Raw genomic sequence first — 19,533 nt, forward strand, 5'->3', positions numbered from 1 at the left:
TAAACACAAAGTCCCACTTAGATGTCTTATAGTGAAATTGAACAGCTACGGCATTGGAGAGTCAACAATGAATTGAATCAGAAACTTCCTATCAGAGAGGAAACAAAGAGTGTCGGTGAATGGATCACTATCTGCATGCCAAAATGTCACAAGTGGTGTACAACAAGGTAGTGTCCTAAGACCTATACTATTTGTGATATTCATCAACGATATGCTAGATTGTGTTGAGGCCATAGGATAGCATACCTATTTGCAGATGACACGATGTCACGAAATTGTACAACGAAGCTTAAGTCAGACAGAAACACAGCGACGAAGGCCTGCAACAAGATCTACACAATCTGCAAAAATAGTCCGATACTTGGCTACTCAAATTCCATGCGAAGAAATGTAAGGTAATGTTGTTGTTTTTGTTGTTTGTTGGGGTTTAACGTCCGAGCAGCAATATTTCAGCTATATTCAGACGATGAACATGAAATGAATGATAAAATGAACATGACATGAAAAAAAAAGGATGGGACACAAGGACAATAGGGTCGAGAAATTTTGATTGCCACTGGAAAAAGGGGGGATGGGTAAGGTCGGGCAATTTAGCCTCCTGTGGCGGAGCGCAAAGGTTCCTACTCCTATCGAATACCACAGCAGGGTTCTTTAACGTGCAAGGAACGTGGCATCTTTCCCAACACGGTGCACCACTATGGTTTGCGGTCAGGTTTTCCGTATTATAGCCTGACAACCCCAGCATGCAACACGCCAGGGGTACCCCATTCAACCACCTGGAGCACACATCCCAGTGGCTCTGTGGGCAGAGCGCCTAACCCCCGGCTAGGTTTCTGAGCACCATTTAGTCGCCTTATACGACAAGCTTAGCGCTGCTGCAGGCCTATTCTTTTAACACCCGGACCTGCACGGGGCTGTAAGGTAATGAGCGTCGCGAATAAAAAAAGGGAAGATCTTGACAAAAACTATCATCTGTATGACGAGGAAGGAAAGGAAGTTCCTCTGGATTTATCAAACATTGGAGTGATTGTTTGCGATCATAGAGACTATGCCAAACATGTAGAGCAGCAAATCAACAAGCCAAACAGTATTATGGTTCTTATCGGAAGAACATACACATTTCTCGATTAACAGAGCTTCAAGTACCTATTCCTGGCACTGGTCCGCCCAAACGTGGAATATGCAGCAGCAGTTTGGTCACCATACACATGTTAACAAGCAGAAATCGAGAATATAGAAAATGCACATAAAAGGGCAACAAAACAGGTACCAACCTGTTAAAATATAGAATATCCTGATAGACTCAGAAAACTGAAAATGCCGATCCTCAAATACAGGCGTCTACGTGGGGACATGATTGAAACCTTTAAAATTATGGCAGGTATTTATGATAAGGGCGTCACAGAGGGATTCCTCATTAAAGACGACAACACTGGGACAAAGGGACACAGCAAAACATCAAATAAAAAAGCATGTCGTCTGAACATCGGGAAATATTCATACAAAAATAGGATAGTGGACGTTTGGAATAGTTTGCTAAACAATTTTGTGACTTGACCGCAAACCACAGTGGTGCACCGTATTGGGAAAGATGCCACGTTCCTCGCACGTTAAAGAACCCTGCTATGGTATTCGATAGGAGTGGGAACATTTGCGCTCCGCCTCAGGAGGCTAAATTGCCCGACTTTACCCATCCCTTCCTTTTTCTAGTGGCAATCAACTAACTTGATTAGTTGTACATTTCTAGAAGATATTGACCACATAACCATCCTTTAATCTTTTATTTTTTCTTTCTTTTCATCTACCGAGTCTTGATTGAACCAATATAATCTGGACAAATACAAAGTTCAATAAAAGCTTATCCAACAAGTACATGTTAGAAGAGAAGGAGGATAAGAAACCATCACTGTTTTTGACCTTCCGTAGAGTACCCGGAAATGGGACTACATGTACATTATCATAGTTCTGAACTGCATTTTTTTGAGGAAAATCTTCAACGTCATTGATTTCTGGTTTCACTTTTACTTCAATAATGTTCCTAGCCGTTGAAGATGTTTCTTTCTCAGACCGTGTCTTTTGTGCCCTGCTATTCCGTTTCTTGATTCTCCATTTTAGTCTGGCAACTTCTCCTTCCTCTGTCATTTCACTGATAAGCCTGATCTTGCCAAGTATTTGGCCCGTTTGTTTGGGCCCTGATCACGCCTCTGCCTGTATCGCCGCTGTTTTTCTGCTGGTACCATTGTCTTCTTAGATGTTTCTGTAAATTTAAATAATCCTACCTAAATCAATGTAGCCTCTGATAATATAATAAGTATGAATATTACTCTGTATGTGAACCTGACTTAATAGAAGAACAATCAGAACTCCACAGCATTTCTGGTTACACAAATGAAAAACGCTATTTTTTTTAGTGTAGCGGAAATGACCGCATAGTTCCGATTGAATAGAACTAAGAGTGAAATGGCAATTTTTGTACTGTTAGACTGTTCCAATTTTTGTCAGTTCTGTAAGATTCTTTACTCTGCAATTTGAGAAAAATATCAGCAAAAATAATAAAGCATAAAAAAGAACAATTCAGAAAGACATGGCCAAAACGTGAAAGCAGGAAGCACCACATACAGAAATCTTGATAAATATAAAAGATAATAAAGAAGACAGCACACACAAAACTAAGGACATTCCAGAATGAACCCCAACAAACAATCGGGAGTAAATCATGTGCGTTGGAAGGGTAAGCATTCCCAGCTCCGTCGGCGGCACCTGTCACATGGCAAATGAGTAAGTGATAATGAATAAGTAAAAACTGGTAAGCACCAAGCTTGGTGGGTTGTCAATCCGAAAAAATACGAGAAAATCAACGGATACATCCTGTCTCATTTATGAGTCGGAGAATTCACACCGGCCCACCAAACTGTGATGACTACTATTAAACTTTTGTAGTGGTGATATCAATAAAGGCTGAATATACCCCAGTCTCAGTAGCTTATTTGAGAGTATCCTGGATGTGCCTGCAAAGTTTGTGATGCAAGCGAGGTTGAACAAGAAATTCATTTTTAATGGCCTGCCATTTGTATGAAGATTTTCAATATGACTCGATTCTTACATGAGTAAAGAGGGCAAATTCAATGCTTTAATGGCTTTAAATAGCATTCAAGTTACAGTGGCACACTCACTTCACAAATTTCATATCAGGAAAGTCCGAGAAAAAAGTTTTAGAGTATGAATTTGTTAATAGAGCTTTTTTCACCCCTACATTATATAATCTTCAAAATGTTTATATTTCATTACTAGTATTTTGTCTCTATCATTTTCAAATTAATTTCTAAATCTATTTTTAATCAAAACTTTAACCACTTTCAAGTTCAAGTGTTAAAAAGTAAAGTATTTTATGTATTTATCATCTTTACTTATTTATTTATTTATTTATTTTTATTTAAGAGTGGGTTTGCCTAAAAACCTGGCAGGGGGTGATTCATTGTATCTTTAGATAATCAATAAAACAGTATAAATACAATTGTTAGGTCCTAAAAACAACTCTTTCTACATTTATGCTCATTTCCTTGTATCTGCTGCTTATCGTGAAATATTTTTGACTAGTTATAGTGCAAAAATTCTGACAGGAAGTTTTTCTACACCTTTTCTGAAGTAGAACATAACCAAAATCAAAGTGTTGATATCTCAAGTGGGCAACTTTCATTTGCACTGTTATTTTTTAATAGTTTCTAAGAGGCCTACGGAAGAATTTCAAAAAAATTATATTTGGGATTTCCTATATATCTTGAAATTTTTTTTTGACTGGTTACAGTGTGAAAATTCTGGCGGGAAACTTTCCCGTACTTTTTCTGTAGTAGAACATAACCAAATTTTAAGTTTTAATATATGGAATGCCTAAACTGTCTAATGAGATACACATTTGTTTACGCGTTGTTAATTTTATATTACTTGCTGTGATTTTATAATTACATGTGGTCATTTTGTATTTACGTTATGTAGGAATACTTTACATTATATCGTTTTGTCTTTTCGTTCTGCCATTTCGTCTTTACGTTTCTGCCATTTCGTCTTAACGTTCTGTCATTTCGTCTTTAGGTTCTGTACTTTTGTCTTTACGTTCTGTCGTTTTATGATTACGTTATGTCAACATATATTTACGTTATGTGGATTTATTCTTACGTTTTCTTATAACGTGAGGTCGTTTCATCTTTACGTTATGTCGATCTCTAAATACTTTATGTGGATTTACTTTTCTTTACGTGCAGTGATTTCTTCTTTACGTGATGTGGTTTCTTCTTTACGTGATGTGGACAAAAATTTCATGATGACGTATGACTCCGGAACTATTCGATCCGGTGTAACTTCAAATCAGTCCGTAAAAGGCAAAATGGACGTCACAACGCCGATTAGAAAAATGCTGAACGAAGTATACTTGGGTAGTCTATCCAGTCACCCTAGAGTGTTTATTCTATAGTAAAAATGCTTATTTGTTATTTACGTTCAATATTATCACAATTGATACACCTTGGACTCTGTTGATGACTTGTGGCGATTTTTTTAATTCCAAAAACATGGGAATTTCGACTCCCGCGAGAATTTGCATAAATTCGAATCTACAAGTTATTGCGTGACTAAATTTATTTTCTACATTAATAAACCATCAAAACTAATTTTCAAGAAAGAATTTTCAAAAAAAAAAAATATTAGAAATATTACCCCTACCCCTAGAAAACTGGTCCCAGTATCAAACATATTTTCTTTCACAGCTGTGAAACTCATATTTTAGGTATTCTTAATTAAGATAATGATTTACTCAACATATCTGATCAATTCAGGCGTTTGAATTTCTTTATGAATTTTCCCTTTTTATGAAAAAAAAAACATTATTGTCGCCTACGCTCTTGAAATTAGCAAATATGTTGGATGCATCGATAGTGAACGCAATCGCCCGCAACATGCCCAGTGTACGCCGTTTATATGTTAAAAATTAACATTTTGTTTCATGTTGAGGTTTTTTTTCATGGGTAGGGATGGTAATTTTTGCACCAACTTTACTTGGAAAAGTTCAAATATTAATTACCTGGTCGATTTGAAAGCTTAGACACTATACAAATCTACTGTATGACACAGAAGCTTATTTAAACTACGGTATTCTGAAAAAAAGATAATAACGGGTGATATAGAAGAAATTCTGAAATTCTGTAAATTGTACTTTTTACGATTTTATAGTAACCCTATAAAAATCACACGCCTGAATTGTTCAGATATTTTGGGCAAATAATTATCTTTTAAATTATGAATACCTAAAATATGAGTTTCACAGTGTCGGTATGCTGTGAATGAGAATTATGCTTGGTACTGAGACCAGTTTTTTTCCGGGAAGGGGTTAAATTTTAAAACATTTTAAAAAAATCTTTCTTGAAAATCAGTTAATGGTGGTTTATTACTTCAGGAAATTTAATTTCTATCGAATTATACAAAATTTGAGACGTTTTAGTCGAGTAATATCTTGTAGAGTCGAAGTTATGCGACTTTTTACGGGAATATTAAAATTCCCATTTTTGCATTTTTTATTATCATTATTATTATTTTGTTTTGGTTTTATAAATTCTGACTACGAAAATCGCCACAAGTCACCAACAGAATCCAAGAAGTATCAGTTGTGAATACCCAAAACATAAATAACAAATACTGGTAAGCCATTTTTTACTGAAGAATAAATACTCTAGGGGTTTTGACATTGAAAACTGTCAATTTAAGCGATTTCTATGAGACAGAGTTCCATTGTATTCATTTTGATACAAAACCCAAGTGTTACCGCACCTTTCTTGGTATTATTGTAAAGCTGAGACATTTGGTATCATATTGATACATACATATGTGAATTTACTTCGTTTTGCAGAAAAAAAAGAAGTTAGAAATATAAAAAACGTGAACAAGATGCTCCAAGGACCCTAAATAGCTCACCTAGTTATTTTTTTTTCAATGACAACAACTCCAACTTTAAGGAGCTGTCCAACAATTTTGACTCAATGAACACTTTGGTAGGACTTATCAGAAGGATCCTTTTATCAGTTGAAAGTTTCATTCTATCTGTTATAGTTTTCAAAATATTGGCTGAAAACTGCTAAAAACATATTTTTTTGTCTTTCAAGGGCAAAAAAATTAACAAGGAGTCGTCCAACAAGTTTGATCCCCATAAACATTTGTAGGTCGTGTCATAAGGATCATTTCAACAATTTAAAGTTTTATTCTATCTTTCACAGTTTTCAAGATATTGGCTGATCATTTTTCACATTTCAAGTGCAATAACTCTAACAAGGAAACGTCTGACAACTTTTTCTCCCTGGAGACTTTAGTAAGCCTTATAATAAGGATCATTTCAGCAATAAAAAGAATTTGGCAAAACCTAACGGTTTTGGAGACATATGCAAAAAACTATTGTCTGACCCCTATGTACTATTATTAGTAACGGCGGCCATGTTTTTCGACGAAACACAAATCCCTATTTCAGTTCTATGGAGGATACCACAAGAAACATTCATATCAAGTTTGGTTCTAATTGGTTAAGTAGTTTCAGAGGAGAAGAGTTTTGTATAATTGTTAACGACGACGGACGGCGACGGACGCCAAGTGATGGCAATAGTTCACTTGGTCTTGGGACAGGTGAGCTAAAAAATGATTTTTGCCTCAACGAGGTATAAAAAGTAGCCAAAAATACAAAAAAGTATTGTTTTGAATTGATCAGATATGTTGAGTAAATCATTATCTTAATTGTGAATGCCTAAAACATGAGTTTCACAGTGTCGGTGTGCTGTGAATGAAAATTATGTTTGATACTGGGACCAGTTTTCTAGGGGTAGGGGTAATATAATATTTCTAACATTTTTTGAAAACTTTTTTCTTGAAAATTAGTTTTGGTGGTTTATTAATGTAGAAAATTAAATTTAGTCACAATAACTTGTAAGAGTCAAATTTATGCAAATTTTCGCGGGAGTCGAAGTTCCCATATTTTTGGAATTAAAAAAAAATATATTCTGACTACGAAAATCGCCACAAATCATCAACAGAGTCCCAGGAGTATCAGTTGTGATAATATTGAACGTAAATAACAAATAATCTATTTTTTTACTATAGAATAAACACTCTAGGGTGACTGGATAGACTACCCAGGTGTATTTCGTTCAGCATTTTTCTAATCGGCGTTGACACGTCTATTTTACCTTTTACGGACTGATTTAAAGTTTACACCGAATCGAAAAGTTCCGGGGTCATACGTCATCATGAAATTTTTGTCCACATCACGTAAAGAAGAAATCATTGCACGTAAAGAAAAGAAAATGCACATAAAGTATTTAGAGATCGACAAAACGTAAAGATGAAACGACCTCACGGTATAAGAAAACCACTGCACGTAAAGATAAATCCACATAACGTAAATATATATTGACATAACGTAATCATAAAACGACAGAACGTAAAGACAAAAGTACAGAACGTAAAGACGAAATGGCAGAACGTAAAGACAAAACGACATGATGTAAAGATGTTCCTACAGAACGTAAATACATAATGACCACATGTAATTATAAAACCACAGCAAGTAATATAAAATTGATAACGCGAAAACAAATGTGTATCTCATCAGACAGTTTAGGCGTTCCATATTAATATCTCAAATGGACTACTTTATCAGCACTTATATTTCCTAATACAGTTTCTATGGGCCTACAGAAGGATTTGCAATAAAAAATATTTGGGATTAAGAAATGCATGAATCACCCATTATAAACATCTACCTAGTTTTTAGGCAGAGCTGTACTTAAAGAACATATTATATATTTACAGGATCTCCAATAAACACTACTAATATTTATCCGTGTAAGAATCAGGCACATCATAATTCCAATTTGTTTTTTTTTTTTGCCTCAAATATAATCAATGCATCAAGAAAACAATTGAAAGCTATTTAAATTCATCCTGAAGCATCTAAAACATAGATATTTATTGACTGTTTATAAAAGTAAAAAGTGAGAGAAAATTTTCCCGCCATTTTTCCATTGTGCATTTCAACCACTGGTAAATTTGTCCTATCAATATAAAAGGCAACTTGTACAAACACTTTGATGGTTATTTCTGGAGGTTACCAGGTACAAGTGTTTGGTTAATGCAACAAAATCTCTGTGTTTCTTCCCTTTTATGCGCCACACCTTATACATATTTTGCCTGATTCTTAAACTTAGAGTACAAAAATAAGAAGTTTGTGCTTATTCACAGTACATGTAACTAGAGTAAGTCACAAACCTATCCTTGTTCACTTCCACACAATGAGGAGAGTCTACACTAGATGTTGATGAAGGAACAATCTGTCTGGCACTTCCGGCAGCAAATGGCTTGATGGACTCTACATGTATATTGTTTAAAGAAGATGAAGATTGCTGCTGTAAAGTAACTGATGTTGATGTTAAGTCTGGTAATAACTGAGGCTGTGTTGTACTCTGTTGTGATGAGTCTCGTGAAGAATTTAGACCTTAGGTCAATATTGATGCACTATTTTCACATTGATCTGATGGTTTTGATGGAGATGAACTCACAGATGACTGATACAATAAAGACACTGAATACGATGGAGCACTTGTTTTATGGGGACCAGCTGTAACATTTACAACACTAATGTTTGGTGGACCAATGTCTAACTGGCTGGCCCCGAAACAGATAAACCCCTATGTGAAGGGGGCTGTTGGCTGTGACCTGGATCTACATGAACTAATTCTATGCCAACCTCAACTACATCAACAACAGCTGGTTGTTGGAGTTTCCGGGCAAGATTTCCTGGTCTACCTAATAGACTCCTAGGGTCTTTGGATCTAGTTCCATTACTGTGATACATAGAAAACGCATCATCAACTCTTTGACTCAATGTACTTTGTGACAGCTCTGTTGGTGGTGAAGATGATCTGTATAACCTCTGTTTTTTACTTATGGGACTGGATAGTCTGCCCATCTATGAGACTCTTTTCATTAAACGGTCTTGCACAGTTTTTTGCAGGTTTGTTGCTCTTACACGACGGAATTCTAAATGATCATATGATGTGTATTTGTATTTAGATACAGAATATGCATTATTTCCTGTTTTGGCTTCTAAGCATTTGCAAAAGTCTGCACAACAGTTGATAACACTGTCTACTTGTAGTAATCTTGCCACCTTTTCCACTTCTTTACAATTGTCTTCTGTCAATAACATAAAGCCCTCATATAAATGCTGTAAGAACGTATTGACTGACTCCTGTTTAACGTCAGCTGTCAGTCCGACTTCAAGATGGGAACCAGTTGCCTTCTCCATGGACTGTAACATAGGACATGCTGCCAGTAATACAACTCTATGGGCCTGTAGAGTAAACAGAAAGTGGTTTAACTTTGTGCTTTGCAAAAGAAATTATAAAATAAAACGTTCTGAAACTTAGTACTCGAATAAATTTGAAGATATTGGATCAGGTGCAAATTGTAGTTTCTTTTTTTTACTCATCCACATTTCTCTGACTTATTTGGTGCTAGTCAACCAAATACATGCAGTCAAACGGTTATTAGGACTTAATACAGTGTACAGGATTTGACAAAAAATTGAATTCAAATAAATCATTCATTTGTAAGATTCACTTTAAATGTTTCTTCTTCTAGTACTTGTTTTGGTAAAAATGTCTTGTGCAATTTTTGTTTTAGCTAGACAAAAGGTTACAATAATGAATTCAAATGTGTATTCATGGATAATTTAAATTCTACAAATTACAACTTACTGGTACAAGTATGTGATGTTTATCACATCCTGACTAACGTGTAATTCATTTTACCCACGTACTGTGTTGTAAGTTTTTTTATGTATCACTTTCATGGCGTATCAAACATTTGTCAATTTTGAAAAGTTTTGAATTTGTAAATTTGAAAACAAACTTCTCTAGTTTTTAATGGACATTTTTTATATTGTTGAGAACTTGAATTTGTGGTTTGAAAATTACAAATATCACATTAATTAGTACCTAACGAATAATATTTTTATACCCTACAAGTGCACCCGGTCCATAATCCTAGATTTAAGTCCGGTATGCTCATTTACTTTTGTTTCTTTGCATGTGTAATTTGTTAATACACGTTCTTTGTTGTACATGTATGAGTCAATTTTTTCCTGTCTTGTTTATATCCTTGAAAAATATATTCTCTTGATTTCCACTCAAACCCTGCTTTCCTTGATTACTCTTCCACAGTATTCCATTTCTGCTATAACATTTTAATGGATACACCAATGAAACTTTGTATCTCTTTTTGACTCCAAAAAATTCTTCCCTGTATTTTACCTTTGTAGTAAAATTTCCAGTCCTAATGTAAGCATCACATACTAATTGACTTCTCCACATCTGAGCTAGCTGCCATAGTAACGAACTCGAGTGAATCTGGTTCATATAAACTTTCCGATAACTCATGGTAAGTGGCTGAAAAATTAGTTTGGAAGGTATGGAAAATACATTGATACAACTGCAGGCACATGTACAAACATGAAAAATAGGTGTTTTTTTTCTGCACACAGCTACATTTGTAAATGTAATCATGTTCACACTTTCATTCTGTTATATAAATATACAAAATGTACGTGTAGTTCTATTATCATTTTTAAGTAGCACTCCAGCTAAGGATCATGCAAAATGTGATTCATGTGTAAAAAACCTACATATTTTTATTTTTGATATTTTGTTTGAATTGCCATAGTAAACAGAAATTAACATTTAGTGTTTCATAGAACCCGTGCTCTTAGAAGATAAAAATTGTATAGCATGCACTGTAGATTTCAAAATTAAGGGAGATAACTCTGTAAATGACGCTCAAATACAATAGAATCTACTGGATTTTCAATATTGATTATCTCCTAAGAGCAGGCAGATTTGGATGAATAATTACACATTTCATAGTAAATACCCATAAAACAACTTAATTACAAAAATAAAAATATGTAGCCTTTTTTGGGGTGTATCACATTTTCCAGATTTTGCATGATTCTTACAAAGACAGCTACTTAAGATTCAGGAGCATAATTGCAGGTGTGGCAGGCGCGGTACAAATAAAACTCAATGAAGCTTTAAACAGACATTACTGTATAAGACAAATTGTTGTAACGTTTAATTTTACATATTAACACAATGAATTTGATATTGCATCAATACTGTTGAAATTGCAATGAATTAGCAGTCAATATGCTTCATGTGTACAAAATGTTCTCGTCAATATCATGATGTCTATGATAAGTTGTCTTTTTATTTCGTTTTTACTATAAAAATATTTTTTTCTGAATTTTCTGTATTTCTAACCTAATATATTTTAGGTATTGAGATGATGATAAAGGAAATTTAAATACAGTTAGGCAACTTTAAAAGTTGAAAAATGTACTTTGATTTAATAACAGGTACAAATCAAATTTATACATGTACATCTAAATCTTTCTCTTTTAGATCCTCATTGAAAAAAGAAAAGTTCATTGATCAGAACGATCCTATGATTTTATGACAACATTAGCCAAGTAAGTTTGTAGACAAACAGAGGGGGGGAGTATAGAGTATTAAGACATGCATTTTGGGGGGTAATAAAGTTACAAATTGAAAGACAGTCAGAAAATCATGGTAAAAACACTTGTGGTGAATGAAATAAGTGTTTTACCTGTTTAATTTTGCCTGATCTGGACCTAAAGTAACTCTACTGCCTTACGGTGTTTTCAAAAGTACACAAATTAGAAGTAATTCAGCACACACTTTACATACATGTTTTTGTTTTCGTGATCGATTTCACTGATCGAAAAAGTAATCAAGGGAACCAAGATTATAGCGGTAATCAAAGGAATGTAATCCAGGGACAAAGACCAGACATAGAAAACAGATATACACAACAAAGAACATAAAGTAACTGAAATCAAACACACAAAGTAACAAAAGTAAATGAGCAACTCGGACTGAAAACTGGGAGCACAAACCAGGTGCACCGGCAGGGTAAGCGTCCTCTGCTTTTCTAGAAACACCCGCCGAGTTGCTCATAAAAAGCCAAGCACATGTAAAGACCATACTTATTAAAATTATTTTAGAAGGTAACCAACTACAAGTTTCAAGGATTATTATGGTGTTTGGAGGATATGAAGGCTTCAACACAAGGTCTGAAATTTATAGTGTTCCAGCTAGAATTTCAAAAGAGCAAGACGCAGTTCCTGAAAAATCACACTTTGGCACATTGTTGAATTTTCAAAATGGGCATGTTGAGTGGCATAAGGTTTACAGTGATATATATATATATGTGTGTGTGTGTGTGTGTGTGTGTGTGTGTGTGTGTGTGTGTGTGTGTGTGACATTCACATTTCATCATTTTGACCTAAGAAAACAACTCTCTACCTCTTTTGAACTAACTGGCAACATAGTCAACCTTTGTCATATAAATTTCTGACAAGCCTGAGCTTAAAAACATTTATGAAGTTATACCATGTATAGCAATCATGGGCATGATAGCCAAATTTTAAAAGCCCATCAGCATTTTTACCAGCCTGGCATGGCTGTTTGGCTGGTATCAATTTTGAAGATTGCATAATGCAGCAACTGTACTCATTGGATGCATAATGGTACTTTCATTAGGCTGTATATTTTCAATTAGTTGGTTAGAAAAAAAGGTGAGGGAAGGTGATCTGAATTTAAGAATGATATTTGGCCACTCTTCAGTTATCAAGTGTTTTATGACAACATCAGTAAGTAAAATAATAGCGTTTATACATCCCTTTTTCTAGTGGTTTCCTCTCACCCTAGTTGACAAGATTACATTCTCCAATTTTATTGTGTTGAGGATACATTAGAAAATGCTTTGCAATAAAGATATACTTTTAATAAAGTGTGGTGTATATAACTTTCAACAACTCTTATTATTATCCTTAAAATATACCTAATGGATGACCGGCAATATCCAGTAAAACTTGTTCAAACTCAAATTGCTTGTTTACAAGTATTGCATACTATGAGGTAACAGGTTTTAGAAAATGTAACAAGTATAGAAGATTACTGCTACCAAATTTCCAAAATCGTTTCAAAGAAGAAAGTTCGGTAAGGACCTATTTTGGCCTCCTCATAATTTGGGCATTTTTGAAAACTTGATTTAAGCTAATTTCTCGGTAGTAGTAGTAGTAGTATAGTAAAATGGTCGCAGACATTGAATATATGATGTTTTTGACGAGATTTATAACGTTATTCCAGAAATAACAGTATGCATTTATGTAACTTTCATAAAAACTTTTTAACTTTCAACATTTCTGCAATTTTTATAATGGTTTTTGTGTGGAACAGAGTGGCCACAGATCTGCTGATTCAAGATATTTTTACACGAGTTGTAACTGTCAATTATACACAAAATATATGAAGCACAAGAGTCAAAACACATGTGGCCATTGTTAAAAGTGAAAATCTGCACAAAATTTGGTGTTTTCAGCCTTTTTAGCAGATTTTTCCAATCTTAGCCAAGTTTGAAGGGCATGTATGATCGTATGTGCTCAAATTATAACCATAAACCAATCAAATCAACTACAGAAAACATTAAAGAGCTGGAGAAACAACATAAAATCTTCTTCAAATAGACATTGTTTTTTAGGCCAAATATTGCCCTTACTGAACCAACTTCTTTATGAAATAGTATTTTTTTTACTATTGCAAGCAAAACTTTTGCACTATACTACACTGTTGAAAAAGCGGAAAATGATTAAAAGTTTTAAAATTGGAAGGGAGGTAACTGACATTTTGAATAAACAAACGTGCAATTTTGTAATTTGTAGACACATGTGTTTATACAAAATTTAGATATGTATAATAGACAGTAATTGTCAAATAATTGAGCAGTAGAAATTAATTATGTTCAAATGATTGGTTGTCAATAAAATGATGATAGATACAATTGGGATCCATTTTCTACTTGTCCATCATTTTTAATTACTTTATCAGCTGATTGCTCCACTTATTTACCCATCATAAAACTATCACCTATCTATTTATACATTTAGCCAGATTTATGGTTCTTGTATTGAGTTTTAATTATTTATATTATTTCTAACCATTTCCATTTAGCGAGAATTAATCAGCTGTTATCCGCAAGGTAAACAGGTAGAATATTAATGTAATGTTTACAAAAATAGCAAAGTAGTAAAAATTTACAATTCATTTTCTTTAAGAAAAACCTTAGACTTCGAAAAGGGTCAGGGCCCCATGAAAAGGGCACAGAGCATCAATTGGGAAAAGGTGGGCAGACCACCCTGTGAAAATGGCCTAGCTGGAACACACATGTAGTAAAACACGACGACAAAAAAAAAATTCCTGAATACGTACATATAGGTTGCCAAACTCTCATTAATAGATTATGAGAGTAACTGTTAGACAAAGACTACCTTACATAACATTAGAACCATTTAGGGATTCATTGAGTCTATTTTCAACTCTTGGACTGATTGGGAAATAGGTAAACACTTTATTTTTAAGATAAGGAAATAACCTATGGCACCTAATTTCAAAAAAGTGAAACTATACCGACTGCGTCGACGGAAAAAGATGGTTTACTGTGCTCGTTTTATGGATATAAAGATTAGAAACTGTGGCAGGAAAAAGATTTCTCTTGATTTTCCTAGTTTTGCCTTCATAGAAGAAGTAACAAGAATTTCATAAAACTTCCTCAAATAACATTTTAAGGTATATTTAATGAAATTATGAAAAGAAATGTGGGAGTCACTAGGCAAAAATTACTGATGGTATAAAATGGATAAGACCAGGGGAGTCCGAAATTCTGATAAAATGACTGAACATGAGCAGCAAACACCCCTAAGAAAGCAAAAATATCGAAAAAAGCGATTCAAGCAGATTTTTTGTTCCTTTTTGTACATATCCTCATTTTGTTTCTTCACAAATTTGTATGTTTTATCAACAATAAGATTTGTTTAAAAGATTGTGCAATTATACCCAGGCAGAATATATCGTGAAGTCCCTGGTTCAATATACAGTTTTTAACATTGGCATTACTTGTGGTCAGAATCATGAAGATGCATGATTATAAAGGCCTTGGTCCTTCCGCGTGCTTTTTTAGCGTGTGTGTGTCGGGTTTGAACTTTTACCTCGATATGAACCTAATAAGGCACCGCGTCCGAAAATAACTTCCTATCCAACTCTTGCATTACTGAAAGACGTACCAGTAAGCCGATCTCGTTATGTGCAGTAAAATGATTTCATATAACAGCAAGTCTACCACAAAACAAAATACGAAAACTTCTCTATAAACTGCATTATTGTATTCATTGGCATTTTGATCTTTCATCATTTAAGCGTTTGTTTTGTATAATAAATATGAATGGTTTTATTTTAGAACTTCAAATTCATTACATGGAACATTGTGGCTTCAAATACTGACTTATATCATAAGGAAACCAATGAGAAATTGATTCCGTAGGAAACGCTCGAGTGAACCTATCAGATATCTTCTCTAAAGAATCCTGATTTTTCATAACGTAAACTTAAAACATGTAAAATTTCATAATTAAAAACTAAACTGAAAATCTAGTCAATTCGACTTTTTTTATATTTCATAGAATTATCATATAAGAAAGGGGAATCATCTATGCATTGTATATTGTGATGATAAAAGAAAAGTTATAACAGAACCAATTTATTAGTCATGTATTGATTAAAATAATTACAATACCACAACATCAATTCATGTGCATTTATCAACCATGTACTCGCATCACATAAGCTTTCAATTGCAACAATCCAAATATATTAGGCCAGAGAAAAAAAAGTTTTTCTGCCCTCCCTAACACATTTTATTGGTATTTTTTTATGAAATCCCGCTCAACTATCATTTTTTAGATAAGCACTATCAAAGTAAATGAAAATAAGTCCCATAGATGTCTACATAAAATAATTTAAAAAAATAATATGATTTTACCAACCTACCCTATTTTTTTATCCAATGTAACCTTAAATAAACATACATTTTTTCTTGGCCTTAAATCAAGCAAATCTAACCAATATCGCTCATTACAATGACCAAACTATACGTACATATGTGTGGACTAAAAGCACAACAGATGCTAATAACTAACATACATACACTATACAGGGGCGGATCCAGGATTTGAGGTGGGGGGGGGTGAATTGGATTAAATGCCGTGCAAAGCAAGGCAAAAAATATTATGGGGTGAAACTTGTGGTGAAAATTTTTTTTCTTATCGATTTAGGAGGGGGGCGTACGCCCGGTACGCCAGTCCTTGGATCCGCGCCTGCTATATTACAAAGTACATGTATAAATTAACCCAATAATGACCCAAAAAAATGACACATCAAAGATAAGTGCTCTTGAAAACGGACAAACATGAGTATGTTTATATTGTAGGCCCAGAAACTATTAATGCTGTAAATTCAAAAATTATAGCGATGATTTTATTATTGCGAAAAATGTGACTTACATATTTGCGCAATAATTAATACTAACATAATGGAATTTAAAACAAAAGGCTCCCAGAAGCCTGAATCGCTCACCTGGTTTAATTTTGTCTTTCAATGGCAATAAATTTATAAAGAAGTTGTCTAACAATTTGATTCAAGAAGATTTTGGTAGGACTTATAATAAGGATCATTTCAGCAATTGAAAGAATTTGGCTAAACCAAACGGTTTTGAAGATATATGCGAAAATCTACTGTCTGACCCCTATGTTCTATTTTTAGTAACAGCGGCCTTGTTCATTGACGGACAAACACTTTGTGCAAGATATCCCAAGAAACATTCATACCAAGTTTGGTTCGAATTGGTCAAGTAGTGTCAGAGGAGAAGATTTTTGAAAGAAATAACAATAAAAATAGCAACAACAAAAAACGTCGAAAAAGGGCAATAATTCCAACATGGCTTAACAAATTTAAATGAAAATTTGACAACAGATAGATCTCATCATGCTGAACACTTTTATCTATGTCAAAATTATCTAAACCTAATGGTATCGGAGATATATACAAAAAAACTACAGTCTGGCCCCTATGTTCTATGTCCTATTTTCAGTAACGGCAGCCATGTTTTTTGACGGATCAACAATTTAAACACAACTTTTGAGCAAGGAATATCTGTACAAAGTTTCATATAATTTTGCTCAGTAGTATCAGAGGAGATTTTTTGAAAAATTGTTAACGGACGACGACGACGGAAGACGACGAACGCCAAGTGATGGCAATAGCTCACATAGCCTTCGGCCAAGTAAGCTTAAGAGGATATTGTTTTTTAATATTTATCAAAACTGCAGAAATTTCAACTGCATTTCAATAATAAATGCACTCAATAATTTCAAAATTTACAGTAATTAAAATTAAAGAATTAAACATTGCAATAAGTTTTTAGTATAGTATGTCAGTTTTAAAACGGGGTTTATGTTATTTTTTTATGTGTAACGACACTACACAAAATGAACACTTCTGAAAGGTGTACACTGTATTTTAAAGATATTCAATACCTTTCTTTAATTGAAGATTTTTTCACAAAGACAAAAAATACAATTAATGTTTGACGCTTCTAGTGCGTGTTCGTACCTTCGAAATACTGTTCCAAATATGAATGGACCATTCTAAATAATGACGTAAGGTGCATTCGAAATCTGCTCGTCGGTGCGGCTACCCGATATCATTTCCATAATAATTCTACTGAACTCATAAGTATAGTCAGGTGCCCGAGAATGGACGCTTCGGTATACTGATCTCAAGGCCAGATTCCGGTAGTATAGTTTGATACCACACTGTCTACAAATAGTAGATAGCTTACCACTGTGAACATTTTTACCAACCGGTGTTGGATGGTACCATACTGGTGTTGATCCGGTTTTATCTGGCTGTTGAAAGAATGCTTCAATGCTTGGATTTAACCTTGAGTAGTAAAGAAGCATACTCTGGACGGGACAAAGTGGATTTCCAGGTTGTTCATACATGCGCGATAGATGTCTATCTTTCGGAATTCTCGGATCAGCTATTCGGTAGTACCGTCTGTCATTGTTGTAATCCATCTCGAGTAAGAATGAGTTTTTCTCGAGCTGTCGAAGCATTTTACGACTAAGTACGCCAAAATATAGGTTAACATCAATCCAAACTTTATTTTGTAAACTCTCGGGTGAATCAGACGACATACAACGAGACTTGTACAGAAGTTGAAGATCTTCCTGAGATATTGGCCGCATCGATCCCATATCATAGTTCTGGCACATCGACCTCAGAATCGTACATGACGAGAAGAAGTCAGCGTTACCATCTATGTTTAAATTTCTGTTGAAAGGTGGACTGCAAAGATAGCGTGACATCTCATAGGGATAGGACTGAAGGATCTCAGGTGATATTCCAAATCGGACAGAGTACTGATAGAAATCGCCAAGCAGAGAGTTGAGATGAACTGACGCCATGTCTTCGAAGTATACACTCTCCCCACGCTGTCGAAGCCAGTCTAAAAAGAACAATAGCTATTTTTCTCAGTATGACAGTTAATGCATTACATTTCTCATGCATATTGAATATGTTAGTAGCAATCCATTGGATTTGGGTGACTAGGATATTTTGTTTTTTTTCCATAGTTTTTTTTCCATTATAATATAGTCTGATTTGTAGTTTACATTAGTTCAAAACATATTTTATTGCTAAATTTATATCAGAATTGGCTATGATAAAAATTTTGTCTAATGAATAATAACATAAATTTTCCAAGTGCATATTGTTTATTGCGCGAAGTGCAGTGCAATAAACAATATGCACATGGAAAATTTATGTTATTTTTCAATAGACAAAATTTTTATCATAGCCAATTCTTTTAAATAATTAATTTTAAAACATATTTTTATCTTTAAACATGAAAATATGTATGTATATACATGTATATATTTATGTATTATTATATGCGATGAACTTGTCATTACAATATATGTGGCAACAGTTATCAGAACTGAAAAAAAGAGCATAAAAGAGATAAAATATGGGAAATATTAACAGGATAAAGTAAAAATTGCTTGCTATGATCATTCTCCGTCAAAACGCTTTGATTGTTTGATGAATAATTGAACTGATTTAAATATATATTTGTTTAATTCACAAGGTGACATTTCCAAAGAGCAAATTTTCAATTGTTTCAAGTAAAAACAAGGAGGACCTACGAGGAGGAATGACCCGGCCAGCGAAAGCTATATTTTTATATAGCCTAGCTGGCCGAGTGGTCTAGGGCGCTGGATTTAGTGCAGGCGGTGTTGCCACAAATGTCACAGCAGTACGAGTTCGAGTCCCGCGGAGGGAACGACCAAAAATTTGCATCGCAAATTTGACAGTTCTAACATCGTTGGGAATTTTTCAGACCTATATATATATATATCTGACTTTATGTTTTCCTCACATTGATTAATATTTATGGAGGCATACGACAGTGATGTATCACCAGCAAATAAACTGGATAGAACTGCGGATTTGTCAGCAATGTCATTTA

General features: G+C 34.2%; 2 protein-coding genes across 2 annotated transcripts in view; both read right to left on the minus strand.

Annotated features, from left to right (window-relative positions):
* Nucleotides 1-1,764: 1,764 nt before the first annotated feature.
* LOC148610406 (uncharacterized) lies at nt 1,765-8,998 on the minus strand. The gene is made up of 2 exons (XM_088543191.1): nt 8,299-8,998; nt 1,765-2,257 (listed from the first exon to the last, which is right to left on the minus strand). The coding sequence occupies exon 1, from the start codon at nt 8,996-8,998 to the stop codon at nt 8,687-8,689; it is 312 nt and encodes a 103-aa protein (XP_088399317.1). The 3' UTR covers nt 1,765-2,257; nt 8,299-8,686.
* A 6,688-nt stretch (nt 8,999-15,686) lies between these two features.
* LOC148610407 (uncharacterized) overlaps nt 15,687-19,533 on the minus strand; it is a 58,567-nt gene continuing 54,720 nt past the window's right edge. The window contains exon 5 of the mRNA XM_088543049.1: nt 15,687-18,510. Coding sequence (XP_088399175.1) covers nt 17,648-18,510 — 863 coding nt within the window. The 3' untranslated portion in view covers nt 15,687-17,647. The remainder of the gene's footprint in view (nt 18,511-19,533) is intronic.

The sequence above is a fragment of the Perna viridis genome, chromosome 8, assembly GCF_037379345.1.
Source record: "Perna viridis isolate PV_CMFRI_1.1 ecotype Kerala chromosome 8, ASM3737934v1, whole genome shotgun sequence".
In the NCBI taxonomy this organism is placed as follows: Eukaryota; Metazoa; Mollusca; class Bivalvia; order Mytilida; family Mytilidae; genus Perna; species Perna viridis.